Here is a 26,253-nt window from a genome sequence, read left to right as displayed (position 1 = left end):
TATTAAAAAATTTTATATCTTAAGAAAAAAAGGTAGAAAATATATTTTGATTTTTCCCGGTTTTGTTTGTTGTGTGTGTGTTTTGTGTGTGTGTGTGTGTATAAATTAAAATTATATAATTTTTATTTATTAAAAATATATATATTATATATATATATTTTAATTAAAAAAAATTTTAATAATAAAAACAAAACCCCACACCCCAATTTAAAAAAAAATATATATTTTATTATATATATATATTTTATAATTATATATATTATATATTTAAAATATTTAAAATATTGTATAACTTTTCTATTTTACTTATTCTTTATATTTTATACTATCTAAAATTTTATGTATGAAAATATTATACATATCCCAATATTTTATATTTTCTATTTTTTATTTTTATATATCTCAAATATATTTTATATATATCTATTATTTATATATCCCAAAATTCCTCCCCTTTCTTGTATTTATTTAAAATGTATTATATTGTATGTATGCGTGTGCATGGGGTAAAAAAGGTTAAAGATTAGGGAATGATCCTCTGCTAGTCGCGTGTCTACGCAGTTTTGGGCACTTGCCAACGAGTCGGCTTTTTTAGGGTTTGGGATCAGGGGTGTGAGAAACCGCCTGCTTGCCAGACGCACGGTAATACTCGCAAAACCACAAAACCACACACACCCCACTCACAACAAACCCCACACCCACACACCCCCCCCCCACACACACACACACACCCACACACCCCCCGCCACACACACACCCAAAACCACACACCACAAACACAAATCCCAAAACACCACCAGACACACACACACACCACACACACACACACAAAAATGTATATATATATATATATATATATATTAAAAATTTTATTATATTATATTTACATAGTTTATTTTAGAATAATTTAATATATATTATAAAAATTATTATATATATATTTTATATTATATATTATCTATTTTATATATTATATTATATTTTTATATATATATTAATAATGTGAAATTTTTATATGATATAATATATTATATATTATATATATAAAATATTATTATATTTTTAAAAACACCACAATATGTGTAAAATATACATATATGTTTATTTTAAAAACCCCAAAAACACCCCACACCCACACAAAATCACAACACACACATCCACCCCCAGATGCACAAAACACACCCCACCCACACACCACCCCACACCCACACAAAACACAAAAACCACACACCCCAACACACACACACACTCCAGCCACACACACACATGCATCACACACACACATGCCAACACACACACACAACACACACTACACACCACACACTACACACACTGTGTGTGCGTGCGTGGTGTGTGTGGGTGTGTTTTGGGGTTGTGGTTTTCCATATATAATGTTTTAATATTATTTTTAAAATATTATATATATAATTTTATAAAATATATATATATTATTTTGGTATTTCTACATTATTTTTTTTTTAATTTTTATATATATATATTTTCCCTTATATATATATTTTAATATATATATATTTTAATTTTAAATATATATAATAAAAATATATTTTATATATATAATGTAATATAAATATTTGAAAAAGGGGCGTTTTCGTGACACTCTTTCCCCAAAGAAACCGTAGGCAGTTAGTGACTCGTGTCGAAGTCTTTTCACCCCGTCCCCCGGGTACTGTTTGAGGTGTAAGTTGTGATCATTCCGTTTTTTTTTTTTCCTTGCCCGTTTTCTTGTTATTTTTTTGCTTTTGCGTATTTTATTATACGTGGGAAAAATTTTTTCGTATATCAAAAAAGGGAAATAAACTTAAATCGGCCCGTAAAACCTTTTGTATAAATTTGGGCCCCCCCCACGACCCCCCTTTTCCTTGGCTCTCCTCTCGGAGATCCTAATTTCCCCCTTTAAACGCATCCAACAAACACCAAAACCACAAAACCCACACACACACACACCCACACACACACCACACCCACACAAAAAAACCCCATATATTATATATATATTTAAATATATATAATAATTTTAATATTTTTTAATATATGAATATTATATATATATATATTATATTTTATATATATATTTTTTAGGGTGTGTGTTTTGGTGTGTGTTTGTTTTGTGTTTTGTGTGAAAATTGTGTGCAATACACACACACCACAAAACCAATCCCACACAAAACACACAACACCACACACACACACAACACACACACACACACACACACACACAGGGCCACACACGCACACACCACACACTCCACACCACCAAAACCCCCCACCCACACCCACACCAAAACACCCCACAAAAACACACACACACACACACACACAACCTACATATATTATATATTATATAATATATAATTATCTATATATAAAATTAATTATAATATAAATTATTATATATTATTATTATATATAAAAATTTTATATTATTTTGTGTTGTGTGTGTGTGGGGTGTGTGTGTTTTGTGTGTGCGTGTGTGTGTGTGTGTGTGTTTTTGTGTATGTGAGGGTGTGTTTGTTTGTGTGTTTTGTGTGGGGTTTTGTGTGTGGGGTGTTTTGTGGGGTTTTTGGGTGTGTTTTGGTGTGTGTGTGTGTCTGTGGGGGTTTTGTAAATTTGTGTGCAAATACAACACCCACAAAACAATACACACCCCATACACACACATAAAACACACACATACACACCACATACACCCCACACAAAAAACCCACAATACAAAACATACATACTACATTTTATTAAAATTATATATATATTTTAAAATATTATTTTATATATATATATATATAAAACATATTATATATATTTTTATATATTATATATATATATATATATATAAAATAATATATAATATATATATAAAGAAAGCCATTCCCAAACCCAAACCAAACAAGCCCCTTTTCTCCTGAAAAGGGCCCGGGTACTAACCATCACAACCACAGGAAATGGCCCACCTCCATTTTTTTGCACTGTTTTTAAAGGGTTTCCCCAACAAACTTGGTGCTGAAAAACTTTCTTTAACCCTCCACAGTATTTTAAAATTTTGGGAAGGTTTGGGGGTTTTACTCCAATGGAAACAAAACTTACAGAAGGGCATAGTATTTTTTGGAGGAAATCTTTTGTCTGCATTCAAAAAACATTTCCATGAACAACCACTTGAGATTGAGGGAGGTCATTTAAATTTATGCTTTTAAAATCTGGACATACACCTTAGGGCTTTTTTCTCTTTTGTCTGCTACAGACCCTAGTGACATGTTTATTTTCAAGCAAACTTTGGCATAGTCTCCACCCATACTTTTTCCAAAAAAAAATTTAAAAAATTAAAAATAGGGGATCTGAACCAACCCCTCTTGGGTAAAAGGGATTTTTTGAAGAGCTCCTTACTAACGTTCGGGCTCAAAAATTTTATTTTTTTCCCAAATTTCATATACCCTGTAAATTACTGATCTGGCTGAATCTGATTTCATTTTTCCCCTCCCGGGGCAAGTAGGCTCCTTTTTGATCCTTTCCCGTATAACCCAGATCACCCCATAATTGTGCAAAAGGAAACATTTTTCCCATCCCAATAGAAATGGGAAAAAGGGTAACTGGCATGGCATTGTGATACACTTTGAAGCACCCTGAGAAACATTCTCACTGGAAACTGTTCAGACAAGCATTTGGCCCTTAAACCAATTTTACAAAGTCAGCCTACAAGAATGTATTTACAAAAACAAGACATACAAACAAAATCCAGGGTCACCATGGTTTGGGTATATTTGGGGAAATGGATCTGAAAAGATAAGGAACCCGGGAAAACCTTTTATAAGCGCCAACCCACGAAAGAAAAAAAAATTTTCATCTATGGCATCCCGAAAATAAAGCTGTCCAAAAAGGGCAATTAACCCGTTTAAAGGAATTTTCCCTTTAAAAACTCTTGGTCGCTTTTTTGGAAAGAAAACCACAGAGAGAGGCTAACTTTGATTTCGCCTTCTCTGAAAAGATAGAGTACAAAACCTCCCCGACCATCTAGTCTGCCTCTCGTGACAAACCCTAAAAAGCCCCCCTTTCGTGATCACGGGGCCCCAAGTCGGGCCAAATCAAAATGGGGTTTGATACCAGAAACCAAAAAAAGGGCCCCAATAATTAATCCCACATACTTTACGGGTGTGTTAGGCGCGGGTGCTCCACTTTTTCCCAAAACATGCCTGAGGTCATTTAAATGGCCTAATTTTTTAAAAGAGAAAAAATTTGCGGCAGTATCAAAAAAGAGAAAATTGGGACCCAAAATAACTATCCCCCAAATTTCCCTCCTTTCTTCCTTAGCAAAAAAACGATTGATTATTTTGATAAAACACCCAAACTAGTACAACACATTTTTTCCCTTTGGGGTCACATAGTCGTTTTTAGATTTAAACTTTTGCACCTAATTTTACTTCTGGTAAAAAGCTTTTGATACCGCAAGGCCCACCTTGTTATTAGCGGGATTTTTTGTGGCAAAAGGGGGTTTTGCTCGAATTTGAAGATCTTAAAATTGGGACGGCAATCCCCTATGCAATTTGGGGACTACCTCCAAAAAAGAAACGGGAATTGTCGTTAGGGTTTACACTATATTTAATTTAAATCATTCAAGCCAATGTGCCCCAAGGCGTGTAATCGGCCCAAAGTCAAAGAGTTAGCAAAAAAACGCGGGCAAAAAATTTGGCCTGTATAAACGCATCGTTTCCTCTCAAACGAAAAGGGTGCGAAAATCCTTTACAACCCCAAGCCCGCTCTTTAAATTCGCCATTTCGAAAGGGCTGCCCTTGCCCCCGACTCATTTTCCCCCTCCTAACACCGTTCAGATAACCCAGTGGCAGTGGAACGGAAGCCGGCTGTAAAAAAAACCGCAAACACATTTTCGGGCCCCACTAAACACGGAGAGACTTTTTAAACGTAGGGGGACAAGAAACCCAGAAATGTATCCCAGAATTCCGGTTTCCCCTTTCACGAGAAAGAGCTCAAATCTGCGTTTTTTCCCCTGTTGATTTTCTAGAATGGGGAACATTTTAGCCAGAAAAACTAGCCTGTTTTATCTAGACATTTTACAGCTTTTCCAGAGAGCGGGTGAATGTTTGGGAGAGTAAAAATTAATAAACTAGGCTAAGAAATTTTCCACTTAAAAGGGTTTTGGTTTGCCAAACTTCTTTTTTTCAAAAATGATTTAAAATATCTTATTAATGGTAAAAAATTTTTTAAACCTTTTAAATTTGGAAAAAAATAGCCTTATAAATTAATGAAAAAACATTTTGGGAAATTTTTGGGAAATTTTTGGGGATAAGGGGGGGAAAAAGATGAGAGGGGTGGGGGGAAGGGTTGGAGGAAAAAGGGAGAGGGGCCCCTGCAGACACAATATATATAAAATAATAAAATATATATATTTTATATATATATATAAATATATATATAAAATTATAATATATAAAATATTATACAACTATATATATCCCTATATATATTATAAAATTTTATATATATAAATTATATATATTTTAATATATATATATATTAATATTATATATATAGATAGGGGAGGGAGAGAGGGGAAAATGGAGAGAGAGAGAGAGAGGATAGGAAGAGACAGACAGACAAAAAAGGCGGGAACGACCGGGGAAAAGGGGGGGGAAAGCAGGGAGTTTGAGGGAAAGAAAGAGAAGATTTTTTGGAGAAGAGACCCGAGAGAGAGAAAAGAGGGGGGGAAAAAGGAGGGTTTGAGAAGAAAAGAGAGGTGGAGAGGAGAGAGAGAGAGTGAGAGAGAGAGATTGGGGGAGAAGAGAGGAAGAGAGAGAGGGGAGGGGAGAGAGAGAGCCTATCCTCAAAAGAAAGAGGGAGAGAGCAAAGAGAGGGGAGAGAAAAGAAAGGGGAGGAAAAGGTAAGTCGAGAGAGAGAGTTAAGGGAGAAGAAGACAGAAGGGGGAGAGAGAGGGGAGAGAGAGAGAGGGAAGAGAAAGGGAGAGAGAGGAGAGGAGAGAGGGAGGGGAGACAAAACAAAAGGCAAGACAGACAGAGAGGGAGAGAAAAAGGGAGAGGGGAGAGAGAGAGATAGAGAAAAAGGGAGAAAAGAAAGGAAGAAAGAGAGAGAGAAGAGAGAGAGAGAGAGGATAAAGTGGAGGGAGGGGGAAAGGGAGAGAGAGGGAGGGAGAGAGTTTGAGAGAGAGTAAAGAGAGGGGAAGGTGGAGAGAGAAAGAGAATAAAAGAGAGAAAAAAGAAAAGGGAGAAGAGAGAAAAGAAAAGGAGAGAGAGAGAGAGAGAGAGAGGGGGAGAGAGAAGGGAAAAAGGTAAAGGGAGAAAAGCGAGAGAGAGGGGGAAGAGAGAGACGAAAAAGGGGGAAAGGGAGGGGGAGCGAGGGGGAAGAGATAAAAAATTTCAGAAGAAGGTGTTGTTTGTATAAAAAAAAATTTATCATGAAACATTTTTAAAAAAATTATTTATCTTATAATATTTTAATATTATATATAAATTTTTATATAATTTTTATATTATATATAGGGGGAGAGAAAAGGAAGAGAGAAAAGGGGAGAGGGGAGAGAGAGAAAAGAGAAGAGAGAAAGAGAGAGAGGTGGGGAGGGAACAAGAGAATAAAAACCATATGGGGGAAAAAAGAAGAGAAAAAAAAAGAGAGGGGGCTGCTGAAAATTTTGGTGAAAATATAAAAAAAACCCATATTCCATGCTACAAATTTTAAAAAAAAAGACTTTTCCCCCCGCCGTTGGCGTCCCTTTAAAAAGGTTTAAATACTAATTAATACCAAAGGTTTAATACAAATCCCCTAGCTTTTTTAAATGCATTTAAAACTTAAGTGAATTAGATGACAAACCCTAGCTTTTTTCCTTTTTCCAAAGTTATTTGTTTCCTAATCTAAAGCTGTGTTTAAAAATTTCCCCTTTTTATTCCAAGTACTTAGATCCCACAGAAAGTTTTAAAGGGCGAACGGCGACGGGGGGGTTTTTCTCCCCGTTTTTTTCCCCCAAAATTTCGTAAATTTTTTCAGCAATACCAAATCTGTGACAAGTTCTGGGGGGGGCAACAAACCCCCCCAAAACCCCCCCGCCTTGCCCAAATTCCCTAAATCATATTTTTTTAGTTCATCGCTTCTCAGCTTTACTTATCAAATAAAAGGCTGCTCCCCTTTTTCAAAAAACAAAAACGAAAATTATCTGTAATGAAGAAATTATATAAAACCAAACCCATGGCAAAACTGCGGGGATATAAAAACTTTGGGGGGAGGGAAATATAGCACAAAACCCATTTCAAGGCGAATGTTTAAAAATTCTGTATTGATGGTTTTTAAACATCCCCGGGGAAAGGCAGCCAGCGAAGTTTCTCTTTGGTTTTTCAACTGAAATCCTCTTTTTGCTTAAAAATCCGCGCCCAAATTTTAAAAAAAAGGGCGAAACCGTGTCCCAAAAAAATGCCCCCCAAATTTTTTAAGAAAAGAAAAAAACACATAGCTCCCCCTGGGGGGTGAACCCTTTTTGAAAAACACGGGCCCAAATTAAAACCCCAAAAGTGCTAAAAATTTAGCTCTCATACTATAAAGCAAGAACTTTCTGCTCGTGTAAATTTTTTCCAGGAAACCCAGGAAAAGGGTTTTCCAAATCACCCCGCAACGGGGAATCACCCCCCCCCGCCCCGGGCAGTTTCAGGGGGGTGTTTGAAAAAAAGGGAAAAGTTTGGGTGCTATGAAATGTTTGTTGCCGGAGAAAACAACTATCCGGAAAAAAAAAGAAAAATAATTTTCAAAACCAAATTTTTTAATTCCCCAAACAAAAAAGGAAAATGTATATATGTAAAATTCGCACACAACCACCACACACACACAAAAATAATTTTTTTTTTGGGGTGTATGGTTACACGTTTGTTTACACACCCCACACCCCAACACCCCAAAAACAAATATATATATTTTATATTATAAATATTATTAAAATATATATATATTATATATCCCCTATATACCTATTTTCAACATCTATAATAAAATAAAAAAACACATATACACAACACACCCCACACACACACGCCCTGCACACCCCAAAACCGCAAAAACTCCCCACACACACACACACACACAACCCGTCGGAAGCAACTAAAGAGGGTCGGGGGAGGAGCTGTCACCGGGAAAATTAGCAGTAAAGGGGCCCTTTAAAAAGCCGAAGAGCGCACTTCGAGGGACATCACCGAAAGAAGCCATCAAAGGGAACTGCCAGCCGAAGAGATCAGTTCCAGGAGTTTAAAAGGGACCCTCCCAAAACCGAAAGGAGCTGCACCGAGGAGGAGCGTCAGAGGGAGCTATCACCAAATGGGGGGCTGCCCAGCCTAAGGAGCGGGCCCAAGAAGCTATTCCCAAACGGGAAACCATTCAGAGAAGCTAAACCCAAGGGGGGGGCGTTCTAGGAGCTGTCAGCCAAAGAGTGGGCAGTCAGAGAGCTCCCCCACACACCCCTACAATTGTCAAAGGAGCATTTGTAAAGCCCTATGAACCCTGTACTGGTTTACGGGGGAGTCATAGTATTATGACGGTTTGGACTCTTTATTATTGAATTTTTTAAAACACAGTAAAGGGGAAAACCCGAGCAAATTTTTTAGGGTAACCCTGTTGGGGGATCGGTGCCCCGGCCGACGAGCCCCCCTGAGGGGTGAAGGCTGGATTTGACTTTATCACGTCAAGTGCTGGACGGAACGGGTGGGGTCAATGGGTGTATAATCGTCATCAAACGCATCGCTGGCTTGAGGGTTCCCCAAAAGGGCCTTTAGAGCCCACGTGACAAACACCCCACGGGGGTCTTTTGGTAAAATGGCTTAAAAAAAAATCTTTCTTTGTATTCACATTTTGGCTGGGCCACTTACTCGGGGGCCTCGCCCTCAGGCCCCTTTAAGATTGGGCCTAAAGAGGTCCCTAAACCTTTGCCTTTGCCCCTGTTTGGGCACTCGTCTCATTTTTCCAATGCGTGTCCGGGGCCCCCTCGTCGTGGCTGCCCCGGCCCTTGTCGTACACTTCTTCCGGGTCTTTGGTGAAATCCTTTCGCCCTCGACGTCCACTGTCCTCGAAGATCTTGCACTTGCCCTTTCCTTGATTTTGGGAAATTCGTCTAGATTTCCTCTATTCCTTGCCCCGGGTCTAACTCGGCAGCGAACTCGCCCCACCCCCTCGCAGTTTTCTCGTCCATGTCCCGCCTGGGCCCCCAAATGGCTCGCCCACAGTCCTTGTAATCTTTTTTCGGACCTAGGGGGCGCCCGGGCGGGAAAGGTGCCTTTTTTGGCAAACGGGGGGTGCCTGGTACTTGCTGACGCTTTTCCGGAGTTTGACGGGATCTGCAGGGGGCCCCGGCGGGCATTCCCCCGGGAAACTGAAAAAAATTTAAAATATATTGATGTTTAAAAATAATCACAAACGGTTTTTTTTTGTAGAAAGCTGAAACAAAAAAATTTCTAAAAACGGAGAAACAAATTAAATATTTTAACTAATGAATGATATTCTGTTTTTTTTGACCACTTTAACCTTTATAAAACAAAATGCACAAAATATGGGGAAAAAAATGCCATGTGCGTCACTTACCCTTTTTAAACCCAAAAACCCCAAGGGCTGCCCGACCAAATTTTTTCAGGAGCCCCTGTTCGAACCAAGAGGATGAAACGCCCCCTGCTACCAGACTATAAAAAAACTTTTTGGGGAACTAATGGTACCCAACTTTACTTTCCCTCCAACACATTTAAAGGAGACACACTACTTTTTGGGTTTTAAAGTTTGGTGTGGGGGTTGCGTGTCGGGCCCAACCCCCCCCCTGAGGACTGACCTTATCACCGGCATGACCCGAACTGAAGAACTTTCACCGAGGCGGAGCTGCAAAAGGACTGTCAGCCAAAAAGGGGGGCATCTGGGGAGCTGCAGCTAAAGAGGATTTTAGAGGAGCTGAAAGCCGAGGGGAAACAGTTTCAAGGAGCTATCCCCCAAGGCGGAGCATTTTAAAAAAGGATTTGCCGCCCAAAGAGGAGTTTTTTGGAAAGGAGTTTAAAAAGCCGACTGGGAGCACCCTGGGGAGCTGAAAACCAAAGGGGTATTGTACAAGGGCTGTCCCAAAGAGGGGATTAAAGGGATTTCCCAGTCGAAGGGGAGAAAAGTCAGAGGAGCTGTCAGCAAAAGGGAGGACATTCAGAGGACGCCAGTTGAAGAGGACTGCCCATTCGAAGGGGAGCGTCAGGGAGTGCCCCCGGGGAGGAGCAGTCAGAGGCGCTGCCAGTCGAAGGGGGAGCATCAAAAGGGAGCTGCCCAGGCCGAAGGGGACCCCAGTCGGAAGGGTTTTCCCAGCCAAGGGGGCTTTCCGGGGAAGCTCCCCAGCCCAAAGGGGGAGCCATTTTGGAGGACTCCCAACCCAAAGGGGGGGCAGTCAGAGGAGCGTCAGTTTAAGAGGACATCAGAGGCTGCCACCCGAAGAGGACTGTCAGCCGGAGGAAAGTACGAGGACTCCCAGCGGGAAAGGGGGCCAAATCAGGGGAGCTCCCCATTTCGAAAGGGGTTTCCCACCCAAAAAGAGAGCATTTTCAAGGGGGCTCCCCACAGAAGGGAGCTCCCCAGCCAAATGGGACATCCGGGGAGCGGGCCAGCAGAAAAAAAGCTGTCCCCAAAAAGGGACAGCCCGAGGAGCTCCCGGCCAAAAGGGACCCTTAAAGGGAGCTTTTAGCCGAAGAGGGCATTTAGGGGCTGTAAAGCCGAAGAAGGGGCTCAAGGACTCCCACCGAAGAGGGGGCAGTCAAGGAGTTTCCGGCCGAAGAGGGCGCCCAGAGGAGCTCTTGGGCCGAAGGAGGACCAGTCAGAGGGAGCTGCCCACCCAAAAAGGGAGCAGTCAAAAAGGAGCGGGCCCACAGAAGAGACTGTCACCGAATAGGGGGCCGTCAAGGAGCGGGCCCAGCCGAAGGGAGCAGTCAGAGGAGCTGCCCAGCCAAAGGGGGAAGCTCAGGGGAGCTGCCACTAAAAGGGGGAAGCAGCCCAAGGGGAAACTCCCAGCTGAAGACCCTTTCAGGGGAGCTGCCGGGCCAAGAGGGGGCAGTCAAGGAGCGGCCCAGCCAAAGAGGACATTTCAAAAGGAGTTTGCCAGCCAAGAGGAGCAGTCAAAAGGAGCTGCCAAGCCGAAGAGGACAGCAGGGAGCCCCAGCCGAAGAGGAGCACCCGGAGGGTTTGTCACCCCAAAAGGGGGCATCAAGGACACCAAACCGAAGAGGAGCAGTCAAGGAGCGGGCCGCCAGAGGAGCTTTTCAGAGGGCCCCCAGCTGAAGAGCGCCCAGAGGAGCTGCCACCGAAAAAGAGCATCCGAGGAGTTTGTCACCAAAGGGGGCATCAAAAGGAGCTTATCAGCCGAAAAGGACCCACAGGGGAGTTTAAAAAACTGTTTGAGGGCAGTTCGAGAATTTTTCACCCCAAGAGAAGCATTCGGAGGAGCTGCCAGCCGAAGGAGCTGCCATCCGAAAGGACAGTCTGGGGGTTGCCCACCCCGAAGAGGAGAAATCCGGGGAGCTTCAGCCAAAGGGGCCAAGAGGAGGGGGCAGAGGGGGTTTGGTCTGCCGAAAAGCTCAAAAGGACTTATCAGCCAAAAAGGGGGGCATTCGGGGAACTAAAAAACGGATGAGGAGCATTTCCCCAGAAGCTCCCACCAAAGGGGGAAGCATTCGAAAAATTTTCAGCCAAAAAAAAGGCATTCAAGGAGCTGCCAGTTTAAGAGGAGCCGTCGTAGGAGCGGGCCACCGAGGGACCCGACGGGGAAAACATCCCCAAAGCAAAACACCCGAGGGGGCTATCAGTCGAAAATAGCCATTAAAGGGGCGCTACCAGCCAAAAAGCAGTCTGAGGACTGTCCCTGGTTTTAACCCAGCCCAAAAACTCCCACCACAGAGGACCTTTGGGAGGACTGCCAAAAAAGAACTGTCAAAGGGATTTTGCCAGCCGAAAAAGGGCTTTTCGAGGGCTGTCACCCAAAAGGGGAGCGTCAGGGACCTGCCAGGCAAAGAGCAGTCAGGGGGAGCGGGCCACCCAAAAGGGGGCCATTCAGGGGACTGTCCCAAGAGGGCAATCAGAGGAGTTTCCCAGCCGAAGAGGGGGAGTTCGGGGAGCTGCCCACCCAAAAGAGAGCAATCAGAGGGCTGCCACCCGAAAAGGGGGCATTTCATGAGCTACCAGTCGAAGGGGGCCCGTCAGAGGAGCTGTCGTCGAAGAGAGCATTCGAGGAGCTATATCCAAGAAGGACAGTCTGGGGACTGCCACAAAACGTAACCACCCGAGGCCTGTCAGCTAAAGAGGAGAAATTCGAAAAATCTGCCCCAAAAGATGGGGAAATTTGGGAGGAGCGAAAAATCCCTTTGGGGGAGCGCAGCTGAAGGGGAGCAGTTCGAGGAGCTGTCCCCCCCCAAGAGGGGGCCCCCGGGTCCAGGGAAAAATCCCAAGCTGAACAACATCAAAAAGGGGCTGCCAGTAAAAGAGGAGTAATTTCGGGGAGCTAAACAGACCCCATAAAAAAGACTGTCATTTAAAAGAAAACAGTCCCGGGACTTCACCCAAAAAGGGGAACATTTTCCAAGAGCTTTTAAAAAGGGCCCTGCCGCCAAATAGGGGGGAAATTAAAGGGGCTGCCACTGAAAAAGGACAGTCTAGGACAAAAAGGAATTTCCCCCGGGGGAGGATAGTTTGGGGGCCCTTGCCAGAAAAAGAAGCCCGTGGGAGGGGGCTGCCAGTTTGGAAGGGGAGCTTTTTCCGGAAGCTGACAGCTGATGAAAATATTTTAAAGGGGAACTTCACCCAAAATGGGAGCCGTCGAATGAACGGCCAGCCGAGGAGGAGAAATCCAAGGCTGTAAGCCGTGAGGACCCATTCAGGAGCTGTCAGCCGAAGAGGAGCCATTGGAGGAACTGCCAGCCAAGAGGAACGTCGTAGTGTTTTCCAGCCGAAGAGGGGGCATTTTTGGGGGACCTGTCGGGCCAAAGGGAAACTGTCAAAGGGCGTCAGTTTAAAGGAACATTTTCAGGAGCTGTCATTCAAGGGGAAACAGTTTGAGGAGCTGTCTTCAAAAGGGGAAAACTGTCGAAGGACTGTAAAACCGGGAAGGGGAACTGTCAAGGGCTGTCACTAAAGGGGGCCCTTCAAAGGGCTTTCCCTAAAGAGGAACTGTAAAAGGAGCTGTCACCCTGAAGAGGAACAGTTCAAGGAGCTGTCAGAAAAAAGGGGACCCACCGGGAGTTCCCGGGCCGAAAAACGGCAGTCCAAGGACCCGCTAGATAAAAAAAAGGGGACCTTAAAGGGGAAAAACCCTGCCACCAAAGGGGAGCACTTTTGATTGGCTGTCACCCGAAGAGGATCTTTTTAGGAGGAAATCAGCCGAAGGGGAAAACCGGGTCTGGGGAACTGTCGCCGAAGAGGAGCCTCTGGGGAGCTGTCACATAAGAAAAGGGCCCGGAGGACTTCACCAAAGAGAAACGGTCGAAGGAGATGTAAACCAAAGGGGAACCTGCTGGAGCGTTTACCCCAGGGGTAGGGGTCATGCGAGGAGGTTCACCGAAGGGGAATCGTCGGAAAAAGCTGCCACTGTGGAGAATTTGTCGGAGGGTTTGGAAAGATAAAGGGGAAACCCATTGAGGAGCGGGCCGGGCCGGGGAAAACCCGTTCGGGGAAAAGTTCAGCCGGGGGGGACCTGGGCGGGTTTGGCGCCGGGGAGGAACGTCGTAGGACTGGCAGCCGCAGGGAGCAATCCAAAGGGAATGGCCATCCAAATGGGAACCCCCGGAAAAGCGTCGCCAAAAAACTGCCCGGAAGAGCTGTCACCCAAAAAAGGAAACGTCGGAGGAGCTCCCAATAAAGAGGAGACGGCAGGGAACTCCCAAATTCAAGGACGTTCCCAAAACCCTGCCGGGTAAAGGGGGAATTCTTTTAAAAAGGAGCTGCAGCCAAAAAGGATCCGTGGAAAACGGGCCAGCCTAAGAGGTTCCTTCAAGGAGCTGTCACCCCAAAAAGGGGGTCTTTGGGAGGGGGCTGTCAGCTGAAAGGATCCCGGGGGGAGCTGTCAGCTGAAGGGGATCCTAAAAGGACGCAGCTGAAGAGACCGTCAAAGGAGCTGTCAGCCAAAAGGGGATCTTCGGGAGTTTGTCAGCTGAAGAGGTCCGTCGGAGGGCTGTCAGCCAAAAAGGATCCGTGGAAAACCCTTGCCCCCCAAAGAGGATTCGTTGGGAGCTGCCCCGGGCCGGGGGGGGGGAATCCTTCGAGGACTGTCAGCCGAAGAGGACTGTCGGAGGAGCTGTAGCTGAAGAGGATCCTTGGGAGGAGCTGTCAGCTAAAGAGGATCCGTCGGGGGAGTTTCCTGAAGGGGATCCTCAGAGGAGCTGTCAGCCAAAAGAGGATCTGTCGGGGGCTGTCGCAAAAGGGGAGTTCCGTGGGAGGGTGTCACCGAGGAGGATCCGTCAGGGGAGCTGTCACCGAAGGGGATCTGTGGGAGGAGCTTTCAGTTTGAAGAGGACCTTGGGAAAAACCCTGTCCCAAAAAGGGAAACCGTGAGAAAACCCCCGCCACCGAAGGGGACCGTTGGAGGGCTGTCCCAGGAGGACCCGCAAGGAGCTGTCAGCCGAAGGGATCTGTCGGAGGGGGCTGTAGCTGAAAGGATCCGTCTGGGGGTTTTGTCAGCATAAGAGAAGGGCCCGGAGGGGGCCTGTCAGCCAAAAAAGTATGGGGGGTCGGAGGAGATGTAAACCTAATGGGAACCATGCGGGGAGCTGCTAGCCCAAACTGGAGCCCTGCGAGGGGGGTTTCCGCCAAAAGGGAAAATCTTTCCGGAAGGTTTCCAGTTTGGGGAGAATCTGTCGGGGGAAGTTTTTGGCGATGAAGGGGAAAACCTTTGGGGGAAACTGGCAGCCAAAGGGACCCCCCTTTTCGAGGAAGTGTCAGCCGGGGAGGATCCACCCGGCGGGGCTGGCAGCCGAGGGGGAACGTCGGAGGAGCTGGAAAGCCGCAGAGGAGCAATCCAAAGGAATGGCATCCAAAATGGGGAACCGTGGGAAAGCGGGTCACCCAAAAGGAACTGTGGGAAAGAGCTGTCACAAAAAGGGGGCACGCCCGGAGGAGTTTCCCGGAACTAAGGGGGAAAAACGGCGGGGGAATTTCCGGGTCAAGAGGAGCAGCCCCAAGAAGTCCCAGGTAAAAGGGGGTTTTCTTTTAAAGGGAAGCAAGCCGAAAAGGACCCGGGAGAAGAACTCCCAGCCGAAGGGAAATCCTTCAAGGACCCTGTCAGCCGAAGGGGGATCTGTGGGAGGAGCTGTAGTTTAAAGGGGACCCGGGTTCCGGGGAGCTGTCATTTTAAAAGGGGGAATCCGTAAAGGGACTTTCACTGAAGAGGTTTCCGTGGGAGGGCTGTCGGGCCGAGAGGATCTGTCGGGGGAAGTTTGTCGCAAAGAGGATCCTTTCGGTGGAGCTGTCAGCCGAAAAGGATCCTGAGAAGAACTGCCGGCCGAAGGGGATTCTTTGGAGGACTGTCAGCCGAGGGGGAAATCCGTCAGAGGCGCTTCACCGAAGAGGATCTGTCGGGGGAAGCTGTCTCTAAAAGGGGATCCGTGGGAGGGACGGGCCCAGCTAAAGAGGACCCCGTCGGGGGGAGCTGTTCCCAGCTAAAAGGGGGAACCCCGTCAGAGGGGGCTGTCACCGAAGGGGATCTGTCGGAGGAGCTGCCCGCAAAGAGGATCCGTCGGGGGTTTGTCAGCCGGGAGGATCCGTCAGAGGGCTGCCCCACCCAAAAGGAGGATTTTCCCGGGGGAAACTGTCACCCTGAAGGGGACCGTCGGAAAAACTGTCAGCCAAAAAGGGACCCGTGAGAAAACGCCAGCCGAAGGGGAAATCCGTTGGGGAGCTGTCGGGCCCGGGGAGGATCCGTAAAGGGAGTTTGTCACCAAAAGGGGATCTGTCGGAGGAGCTGTCAGTTTGAAGAGGATCCATCGGGGAGCTGTCAGCTGAAGAGGACCCGTCAAAGGAGTGTCAACCGAAGGGGAGCTGCCCGGGGGAGCTAAAATCGTACAGGGGGGGCTGTACGAGGACTACCAGCTGAAAAACAGAAATGCAAGAGTTCCAGCCAAAGAAGGCCCCAAAGGATTTACCGGAAAAACTTTGTGTATATTATATATATTTTCTTAAAATAATATATATATATATAATATATATATTAAAATTATATATAATATATATATCTATATATAATTTTATATGGTTTATATAATTTTATAATGTAGTATTTATATATTATATATATATATAATGTATATTATATTTTATATAATATATATATATATATATATATATATATATTTTTATATAATATATATTATATTTTATATGTTGATGTATGTAGGTAGGGATGTTTTGGGGTGTGTATATATAGATTGATAGATATAGGGGTTTTATATAAAAAAAGGTTATGTATATTTTATTTACCCTGTTTTATGTTGGTGGGGTGTGTGTGTTGTGTGGGTTTTGGTTTTTATGTGTGTGTGTAATGATATATATATTTTATATTATATATATTTTAAATATATATATATTATATTATTTTTATGTTTTGGTGGGTGTGGGGTTTGGGTGTTGTGTGTGGGGTGTGGGGTGTATATATTATATTATATATTTTATATATATATATATCTATTTATTTTAAAATAATATTTTATATTTATCCCTGTATATATAAAACAATATTTTGGTTATTACTAATTATCTAATAATTCTATATCTATAGGAAATTGATGATAGATAATAGATAGTTTAAAATAGATAGATAGATAGACACACACCACACATACATTGAAAACCCGGCTATCCTTTAAATAAATTTTTGATAATTCTACATTTTTTAAATAAAACCCTTTAAACCATGTTTTGAAACAAAACGTATTTTCAAACACATATACATATGGTTTATTTCATGAGCTTTTGCCGTAACTGAATTTTTCATCTCTTCTTACCCCCACAAGACTTCCAAAGGTTGAAACTCAATTTAGGTCCATTGTTTTAAACCTTTTTAAATTTGTCTCTTTTTTTCCCAAAGACATTCCAGGGGGGGGTTTGCCCCTTTCCCCTTCCACAAGACCCTTATGCTTTTTGGGAACCCCTTAACTTTTAACCCCCATGAAAGGAGTCAAACATTTTGGATGTCTACCTTTTCTCTTAAAACTCGCCATCTACCATACTCTTGTAGGGCCCCTCATTTTTAGGCCCATAAAACACATTCCCCTTCAAAGAATCTGCAAATGAAATGCAAACAATTAAAAAAACGATCTAATAGAGAAAGGGCTGAAAGTCGGGGGGTCGGATGAAAAAAAAAAAACAATTAATAATGTTCAAAAGTAAGTTTATTTTTGAAAATGTACAAAGTGAAAAAGCAGAGGTAGTTTTGGGCAAGTTTTATTTACTAGGGGAACCCCATGCGCTCTAGTGAAAGGGAAATTAAAAATGACGTATCAGCTGGGGGTGGGTGCCTTTGGGAGACCACATTTGCATACTAAGAGGCTCCTTGGCCATTAAATTTTAAAAACCCATTGGATCTGAAAAAAGGTTACAACCAATTTTCTAAAAATGAACAAAGGGAAAGTAACAGAAATGGGCAGAGATAACATAAAGAGGCCAAAACCCAAACCCAAAGAAAATGGCGTGACGAAAAAACAAATTTTTAGAACTGGGAAAAAAAAGGCAAGACAGACAAATTTTTAAAAATTGGGGGAGGGGGGTACGTCCACAGGGGTTTTATTCACAAAAACACACACACACACACACACACACACAACCCCCCCCACCAAACAAAACACACCCACACACCAACACACCCAACACACCAAACCCCACACACACACACACAACGAAAACCCCCCACCACACACACCAAACCCCCACACCCCACACCCACCCCCCCACAAACAAACACTGACACTAAAACACACACACACACACACACCCACACACAAAACCCCACACACCCCCAAAAACACCCCTAACACACACACCCCACACACACACACACACACACAACCACACACATATATAAAATTTTATAAATATTATATATATTATATATATATATAATTTTAATAGGGGTTTTTTTTTGTTTGTTTTTTTGTGTGTTGGGGTGTTTGTTTGTTTTTTGGTTTTTTGGTTTTTGTGTTGTGTTTGGGGTGTGTGTGTTATGTGTGTGTGTGTGTTTTTTGTTGTTGTGTGTGTTTGTGTATGTGTGTTTTGGGTGTGTGTGTGTTGTTGTGGGTATATTATATATATTAATATATATATATATATATTAAAATTCCCTACCTATATATGTAACACACACACAAAACAAAAACAACCCAAAACACCCACCCCACACCCACACAAACACCCCACACACAAAACCACACACACACACAAAAAATAGCATAAAATTTTATTATATATATATAATATATTATATATATATATATAATTATTATATTAAGTATTATAAAAATACATACACATCCATACACATACCAGACAAACAAAAACACACCCCACCCAAAAACCCCACACACACACACACAAAAACACACCACCTTTCCCCCACACAAAAAAAACCACCAAAAACACACAAAAAAAACACACACTCATTTTTATAATATATATTATATAAAATATATTATATATATAATAAAATATTATATTAATATATATATATTTTATAAATTAAAAATATATATAAAATATATATATATATATACATATTACAACACAAAAACAAACCCCCCAAACAACACATCCAACACAAACCACACACAATTACCCCACACACACACACACACCCACACAAAAACTACACACCACCCACACCAACAACACACACAAAACACAACCACAAAAAAACACAAAACACCAAAACACCAACCATCCCACCCACCACCCAAAAATTTTTATATATATATATATTTTTATATTTTATATATATATATATAAAAATATATAATATATAATATATAAGGATGTATGCATATATGCCTTTATATAATTTTATATATATATATTTTATATAAAATATATTTTATATATATATATTAAAATGTTTTATATATATATATATAAAAAATATTATACAAAATACAACAAAATTTATATCATTAAAGGATTTATGTTGTATATAAAATAAAGTTTTTTAAAACAATTTTTATTTTTTATTATATATATATATATATTAAAATATATTTTTATATTAGATATTATTTTTTTTTTTTATATGTGTGTTTGTGTGTGGGTGTGTGTTGTATGTTATGTATGGGATTTATGTTTTTATATATAACACACAAACACCTTCCCCACACACACACCACAAAAACCAAAACCCCCACACACACACACACACACAAGACAACCACACACCCACACAACACACACACCCCACAAAACACCCTAATATTAAAATATGTTTATAAAATTTTTATATATATAAAATATATATATATATATATTATTAATTCATTTTAATATAAATATATTAATATATAAATTTTATATTTTAAATATATATATAATTATATATATTTTATACAATGTATCATACATATATATAACTCATTAAAATTTTATGTTAAAAATGGGAAAATAATGTTTATATACACACACCCCCACACACACCCCATAGGGGTATATAAATAATATATATTTTAAAATATATATTTTATTTTATATAATATATAATACATATATAAAATATATATATTATAAATATATATTATAAATATATTATATATATAAAGTTGTGTTTGGTGGTGTGTGGAGGGGTGGTTTTTTGTGTGTGTGTGTGTGTGTGTGTGTGTGTGTTGTGTGTGGGTGTGTGTGGGTTTTTGTGTGTGTGTTGTGTGGGGTGGGGGGGGTAAAGTATGTATGTATGGGGTGCGTGGGGTGTATTATATAAATATATAAAAAATATATAATATATTAAATATATATATTATATATCCACACACACCACATATATAAACCAAAATTGCTTTCTGCAAACACAAGCACAAGCCCACAACACACAAAAAACCCCCACACACAAACACACACACACCCACAAAACACACACAAAACAACACCCCACACACACCCACACACACAACACAAACACACACACACAACATATAAAATATATTTTAAATATATATATATATAAAATTTATTAAAATATCACATATACATACATATATACAAACACACAAACACACACCCCACCCCCACACACACACACACACAACCCACCACAAACACACACCCCACACAAACCCCAACCCACACCCACACACACCCATATAACATATTTATGATATATATATATATATTATTATTTATAATTTTAAAATATATTTTTATTTATATTTAATTATATATATATATAAAAAAGGATGTATGCCCTAAAGCCTATAAAAGGGTTTTTATATATATATAATATATAATTATAATATATATATCTATTTAATTTTATTTTTCCCTTTATATATTTTTGTAAAAATATATAAATATATACCAAAACATATATATTTCATATAGTATTATTATTTTAATAAAATATGTTTTATACATATGTAGGTATTATATTATATATTAAAAACTATATATAATAAAATATATATATTTATTTAAATAATATTTATATTGTAATATATAAATATTTATATAAATATATATTAATATAAATATATATATACATATATCCATACCCCATATAAAAAATATTGGATATTATGTAAGTATATAATATGTATTTTTACATATGTTTGTGTGTAATTATATATTTTATATATATATAAAATATTTTTTTTATTATTTTTATTATAATATATATATATTATTTTAAAATTTTATATATATGATATTTATTATTTTATTCTATATATTATCTATATATATTATCTATATATATAATTTTTATATAATATAATTTTGGGGTGTGTTTGTGGGGTGTGTGTGTGTTTGTGTGTGGGGTGTGTGTGGGTGTGTGTATGTTAAAATTATAGTTATTATTTATTTTATTAATATTTTACCTATAATATGTTTTATTTTAATATAATATATATAAAATATAAATATTATATATTAGGGTATAATTACACCCCAAAAAAATAAAACCCCAAAAACCCCACACACCACCCCAAAACACACACACACACAACCCCCACACCCACACACACACCCCAAAACCCCCCACACCAAACACACACAACACACTACACATCACACCACCACACCAAAACACCCCCACCAACACACACACCCCAACACACACACACACAAATATATATATAATATATATTATTATATAAAAATTATATATATATATATTGTATTATTATGTATAAAATTTTATATTTATATATAAAATATATATATTATATATATAAAATATATATATATAAAATATGGTTTGTGTATGTGTTTTGTGTGTATACATATATTACAACACACACACCAAAACACTACAACAAACAACACACACATATAAAATATATTATTTTATTTTTATATATTTTTATATATTTATATATATATATATATATTTATATATATATTCCAAAGTATTAAAATGATATATATATAATTTTATATTAATATATATTTTATATATATAATAAAATAGAGAGAAAAGGGGAGGGGGAGAGAGAGATAGAGAGAGAGAAGAAGAAAAAAGAAGAAAAGAAGAGAGAGAGAGAAGAAGAGGGAGAAAGTACATAACCACACCTATATATGTAAATTTTTTAATGTATAATATATTAATATATTTATATATATATATATAGTATAAAATATTAAAATTTTGTTTGTGTGGTGTTTGTGTTGTTTGTGTGTGTTTTTTTTTGTGTGTTTGTGTGTGTGTGTGTGGGGTGTGTGTGTGGGGTGTGTGTGTGTGTTTGTGTTTGTGTGTATGTGTGTGTGTATGTGTTGTGTGTGTGTGTTTTGGGGGTGTGTTTGCACATTTAAAAATGGGATACAGGTTCCAAAAAAACACAGGGAACGCGATAAAAACACATTTAAAAAATACTGGTAATCCCCGGCGCAAATGTAGAAAACAAGAAACCATAAAATCGGATCTGCATTTATATCCTGATAAAACAAATGGGGCCTGATTTTCATAAAAGGTGCCCGCCCATAAAGTGCCTGTATAAAAAACCTATAAACAAGGTTTCCCATGGGGTTTAAAAGCCGGCTGTTTTCAGATCTCTATACTATGGCTTATTTTCAAATTTCCCGATGGAGGAAAAGAATACTGTCTTTATTTTTGGGGTTTTGTTTGCAGCCTTTGTCTTTCCCCATTCTATCCTGAGTCCTTGAAAGGGTATAATCCCCTGTGCGTGGGGGGTGGTGGCACAGTTCAGAGATAATCTCTATCTTTTTTGATTCTTTCATGTTCTTCCCCAAAAATATAAGATAATATATAAAAATGATTTCATTCGTCAGTCTTTTTAGCCATATCGCTTCAACTTGGGAAAAAAATATAATTGGGGTTCGATCCAGTTTTACCCCCGTATGTTTCCCCTAAATAATATAGTTTCGGAAAATAAAAAATTTAAACTGGCGATACCTCTGTTTTCGCAAAAAGAACAACCCTTATTCCTGCCTTCCCAAACGAAAGTCCTTATACTAGGGCGACACATCAAAAAAACCTGGGAAATACACAACATAATGAAAAATCAGGGTAAATTTGCATCAGGGTAAATTTTTATACAGTTTTTTTGTAGAGAATTTAAACAACCCCCCCGAATTGGGAAAACATTTCACTAAATTCAATAGAAAAATTTTGACCCCACCCTAGTCCAAATCCATTTAAAGAATTCCCTGGTTCCCCCCAAGTAAGGGAAAAACTCCCTGCTTTTGTGGTATCAAAGGGTGTGGGGAGTGAGTAAAGGGGGAAAAGATACATACACAAAAACACCTTTGTCGAGATATATAGCCCAAAATATATATATAATTATATATATAATATACATATTTTAATATTATTTTTATATATTTGACACAAACCCCACAAAAACACACACACACACCACACCCACACACACAACACACAACCCCCACACAACATATATTATATTTTATATTATATTATATAAAATATATTATTTTAATATAATTATATATATATAGACACAAACACACAAAACAACCCACACACACACCCCAACCCCACACACCACCACCACACCCCCAACACACACCCCCCCCCCAAAAAATTTTTTATTTTATTATATATTATAATATAATATATATATATATATTATATAAATAATATAAAAATTTTGGGGTATTTTTATATATACACATCCTACATCCCCGCAGACTCCCCACCCAACACACAAACAACACACCACACACACAAACATAATACTAATAAATATATTTTATTTATTATATATATTATATATATATATATATTAAAAATATACATATATGTCCCGCTTTTGTGTGTTTTGGGGTGTGTGGGGTGTGTGTGTGTGTGCGGTTCGTGTGCGTGTGTTTTTGGGTGTTGTGGGTGTGGGGTGTGTGTGTGGGGTTTGTGTGTTTGGGGTGTGTGTGGTGTGGTGTGTGTGTGTTTTGTTTTGAAAGCTTTTGGGGGCGGGCCCATTTGTACCCAAAAAAACATATTGTGGGGCAAACCCATTTGGGTGTCCATCGGGGAAAAAAAAAAAAAAAAGGCATCTCACCCTGGAATGGGGGTACTTCGATTAGTCAAATTTCATTTTATTTTTTTTAAAAAAACTTTTGTGCTTCTCTTAATATGTGATTTGGGAAAATTTATGACTTTATAAACATTATCTTTTAAAATTTCTTTAAAAAAACCATTTTATTTTATTTTAAACAGATTAAGTACTCCCCAAAATTTTGGGGTTTGCCTTTCCATTTTTTTTCCCGCCCCCGGGTCCTTTACTTTAAATTAGTTTTTTGTCACCCAAAAAAAAACTGAGGGGTTGGGCAAAAATTCCACTGTAACCTAGGGGGAACACGGGGAAAACCTTCCCTAATAAAAACTGGGGTTTGGAAAGGGTGGGACTTGGGCCCCCCTCTCCAGCTAAAACAACCCTTTGGGGAAACCCCCCTTTTCTTCCTGTTTTAAAGGGGGCCTCTTTTTGATTCACTAAGGGCGGATGACCAAAAAAGGGTTTCCCATTTAGATCCTGATCCTGTAGGTGGGGTTTGCATCCCCCTAGCCTCTCCCTAGGGGGGTTTTACTTTCCCATGTTTTTGCTGTGGGCCCTTGGGGACGGGGTCCTTTAGGTTGAGGTGCCATACAAGAATATGCTTCGGGAGCTAGGGAACACACTTCCCTTTTTTCCCGGTTCCACAAAAATTTTTTGGCCTGATATTGGCCCCATTTGGGGCATCAACTGCCTCCTTTCAGAGGGTTAAAAGTCAGGTTCCCTGGACGCCGCTATTTTAGTTAGTGATTTTGGTAGCCTCTCACCCCCCCCTTTAGTTGTTAGAAAAACTGAGGTCTTCCCCGTTTCCTCTTGTCGGGCTCTGTGGTGGTTTGGGGGGGTGCCAAGAAAAAAACAAGCTAGACCTCCAACGCCGCTCCCCTTACCAAATTTTTTATTTGCTGATCTTAAATTTACCAGGCAGGAAAACAAATGAGGGGGAAACTAGTTCCCCTTTGGTATTTTTTCCACAGTTCCCCCATGCTATATAAAACCCCGAAAAATTAGACAAATGTTTTTCCAAATGGGCAGAGGGGTTGGAAAACCAGGTTTCCCCGGGTAAAGGGCTGGGTTTTTTTCTAAGACCCAAGTACCTGTTCTTGTAAGAAAAAAAGAGCTTAAAAATTGAGTATCGCACCAGTGACTCCTGAACAGGGGAGTTTTAAAAAGGTTCTTTCCCCGTCCCTGTACACGTAGGGGTATCACATCACCGCCCCGGTCGTGGTGCTTTTTCCGGGTTTTACAAAAACGGAGTTTCCCCTTTCAAACTTGGTGATCCTGAAGAGAGCTCCAATCGCATCCCGGGGTTTTGGGGAAAATGGGGTTCCCCCCCCCTTGTTACTTATGGCCTGAAATACTTTCCCTGCTTCAAGTGCCAAATCGTTTTCCAAAGGGCCAATGAGGTATCTGTAAACAATACACAGCAATGAGGTGGGCCCCAAAAAACCCTAAGGGAAAAACCAAAAAGGGGCACAGCAGCCAAAAGCCCCCAAAAGTGCAAAGAGCTTATACCTGGGAAACCCTTTTGGGCCCGCTCTGCCAGGAAAAGGGGGGCCCCCATGACACGGGGGTTTTGAAAAACCCACCAACTTTGTTCCTACTCCCTCGGCCAAACCCCTATCCCTTTTGGGGCTACTGGATGCCAAAAGTGGCTCTATAGAGAGAACAATTGGGCTGTCCCAAAAAGTCTGCCATAACGATCATTTTGGCACCGTCACAAAACCCGTTTTAGGTTTGGGGGAACCGTCCCCCCTCCACTTTTTCCCTAGGGTTTTAAGGTACAAGGGCCGGGCCCAATGAAAATTTAACCCCGAGCCTTAAAATCAAATTGCATTCGCAGATGAGAACTTGGGTGTGCTTTAAACCCAACCCAGTAATTTCCATCACATCCCACACATCACTCCTAAAAACTTGGGCCAGGGAAACACACCCACACCAAAACACACACACACAACAAAACCACCACACACACCCCAAAAACAAAACCCCCACCCCCCACAACCCCAAAACCCACACCCCCACACACATATATAAAAATATAAATATATATATATATATATATATATTATAAAATATTTTATAACCCCACACACACACCACATGTATTTTTGTTTTTATGTATAAACACACACACCCCAAAATTTTATATATAATTTTATATAAAATATATATATATATATAATATATAAAAGGTTTTTATATTATATATAAAAAACAAAAACAAAAATATATACGTGTTTTTTGTATTGACATTCGGCAGCCCCACAGACCCTTCCTTTAAAAATTGACTTTGGGCTAGGAATCACCGCACCCCACACACACACCCACACAACCCCACACCCCACACAACAACACAAAAAACACACACAGCATATATATATATTTTAATATATTTTATAAATATATATATATATATAATATATATATATATATATATTATATAATATATATAAGGGCACAAAAACCCCACACACACAAAACACACACATATATATATATATAATTTTATATAATTAGATATAAAATATATATATATATT

At 40.1% G+C, this 26,253-nt stretch overlaps 2 protein-coding genes across 2 annotated transcripts in view; both read left to right on the top strand.

Moving 5' to 3' along the window:
• Nucleotides 1-26,253, top strand: part of LOC119578050 (leucine-rich repeat protein soc-2 homolog) — a 95,728-nt gene that overhangs the window by 34,258 nt on the left and 35,217 nt on the right. The gene's annotated exons all lie outside the window — the stretch shown is intronic.
• Nucleotides 9,842-14,696, top strand: LOC119577643 (collagen alpha-1(I) chain-like). The gene is made up of 8 exons (XM_037925208.1): nucleotides 9,842-9,889; nucleotides 10,116-11,581; nucleotides 11,900-12,310; nucleotides 12,634-12,737; nucleotides 12,897-13,111; nucleotides 13,341-13,623; nucleotides 13,953-14,187; nucleotides 14,378-14,696. Exons 1-8 carry the CDS (start codon nucleotides 9,842-9,844, stop codon nucleotides 14,694-14,696), a joined length of 3,081 nt encoding a protein of 1,026 aa, XP_037781136.1.

The sequence above is a fragment of the Penaeus monodon genome, chromosome 10, assembly GCF_015228065.2.
Source record: "Penaeus monodon isolate SGIC_2016 chromosome 10, NSTDA_Pmon_1, whole genome shotgun sequence".
Taxonomy (NCBI): domain Eukaryota; kingdom Metazoa; phylum Arthropoda; class Malacostraca; order Decapoda; family Penaeidae; genus Penaeus; species Penaeus monodon.
This window is presented reverse-complemented; position numbering and strand designations above follow the sequence as displayed.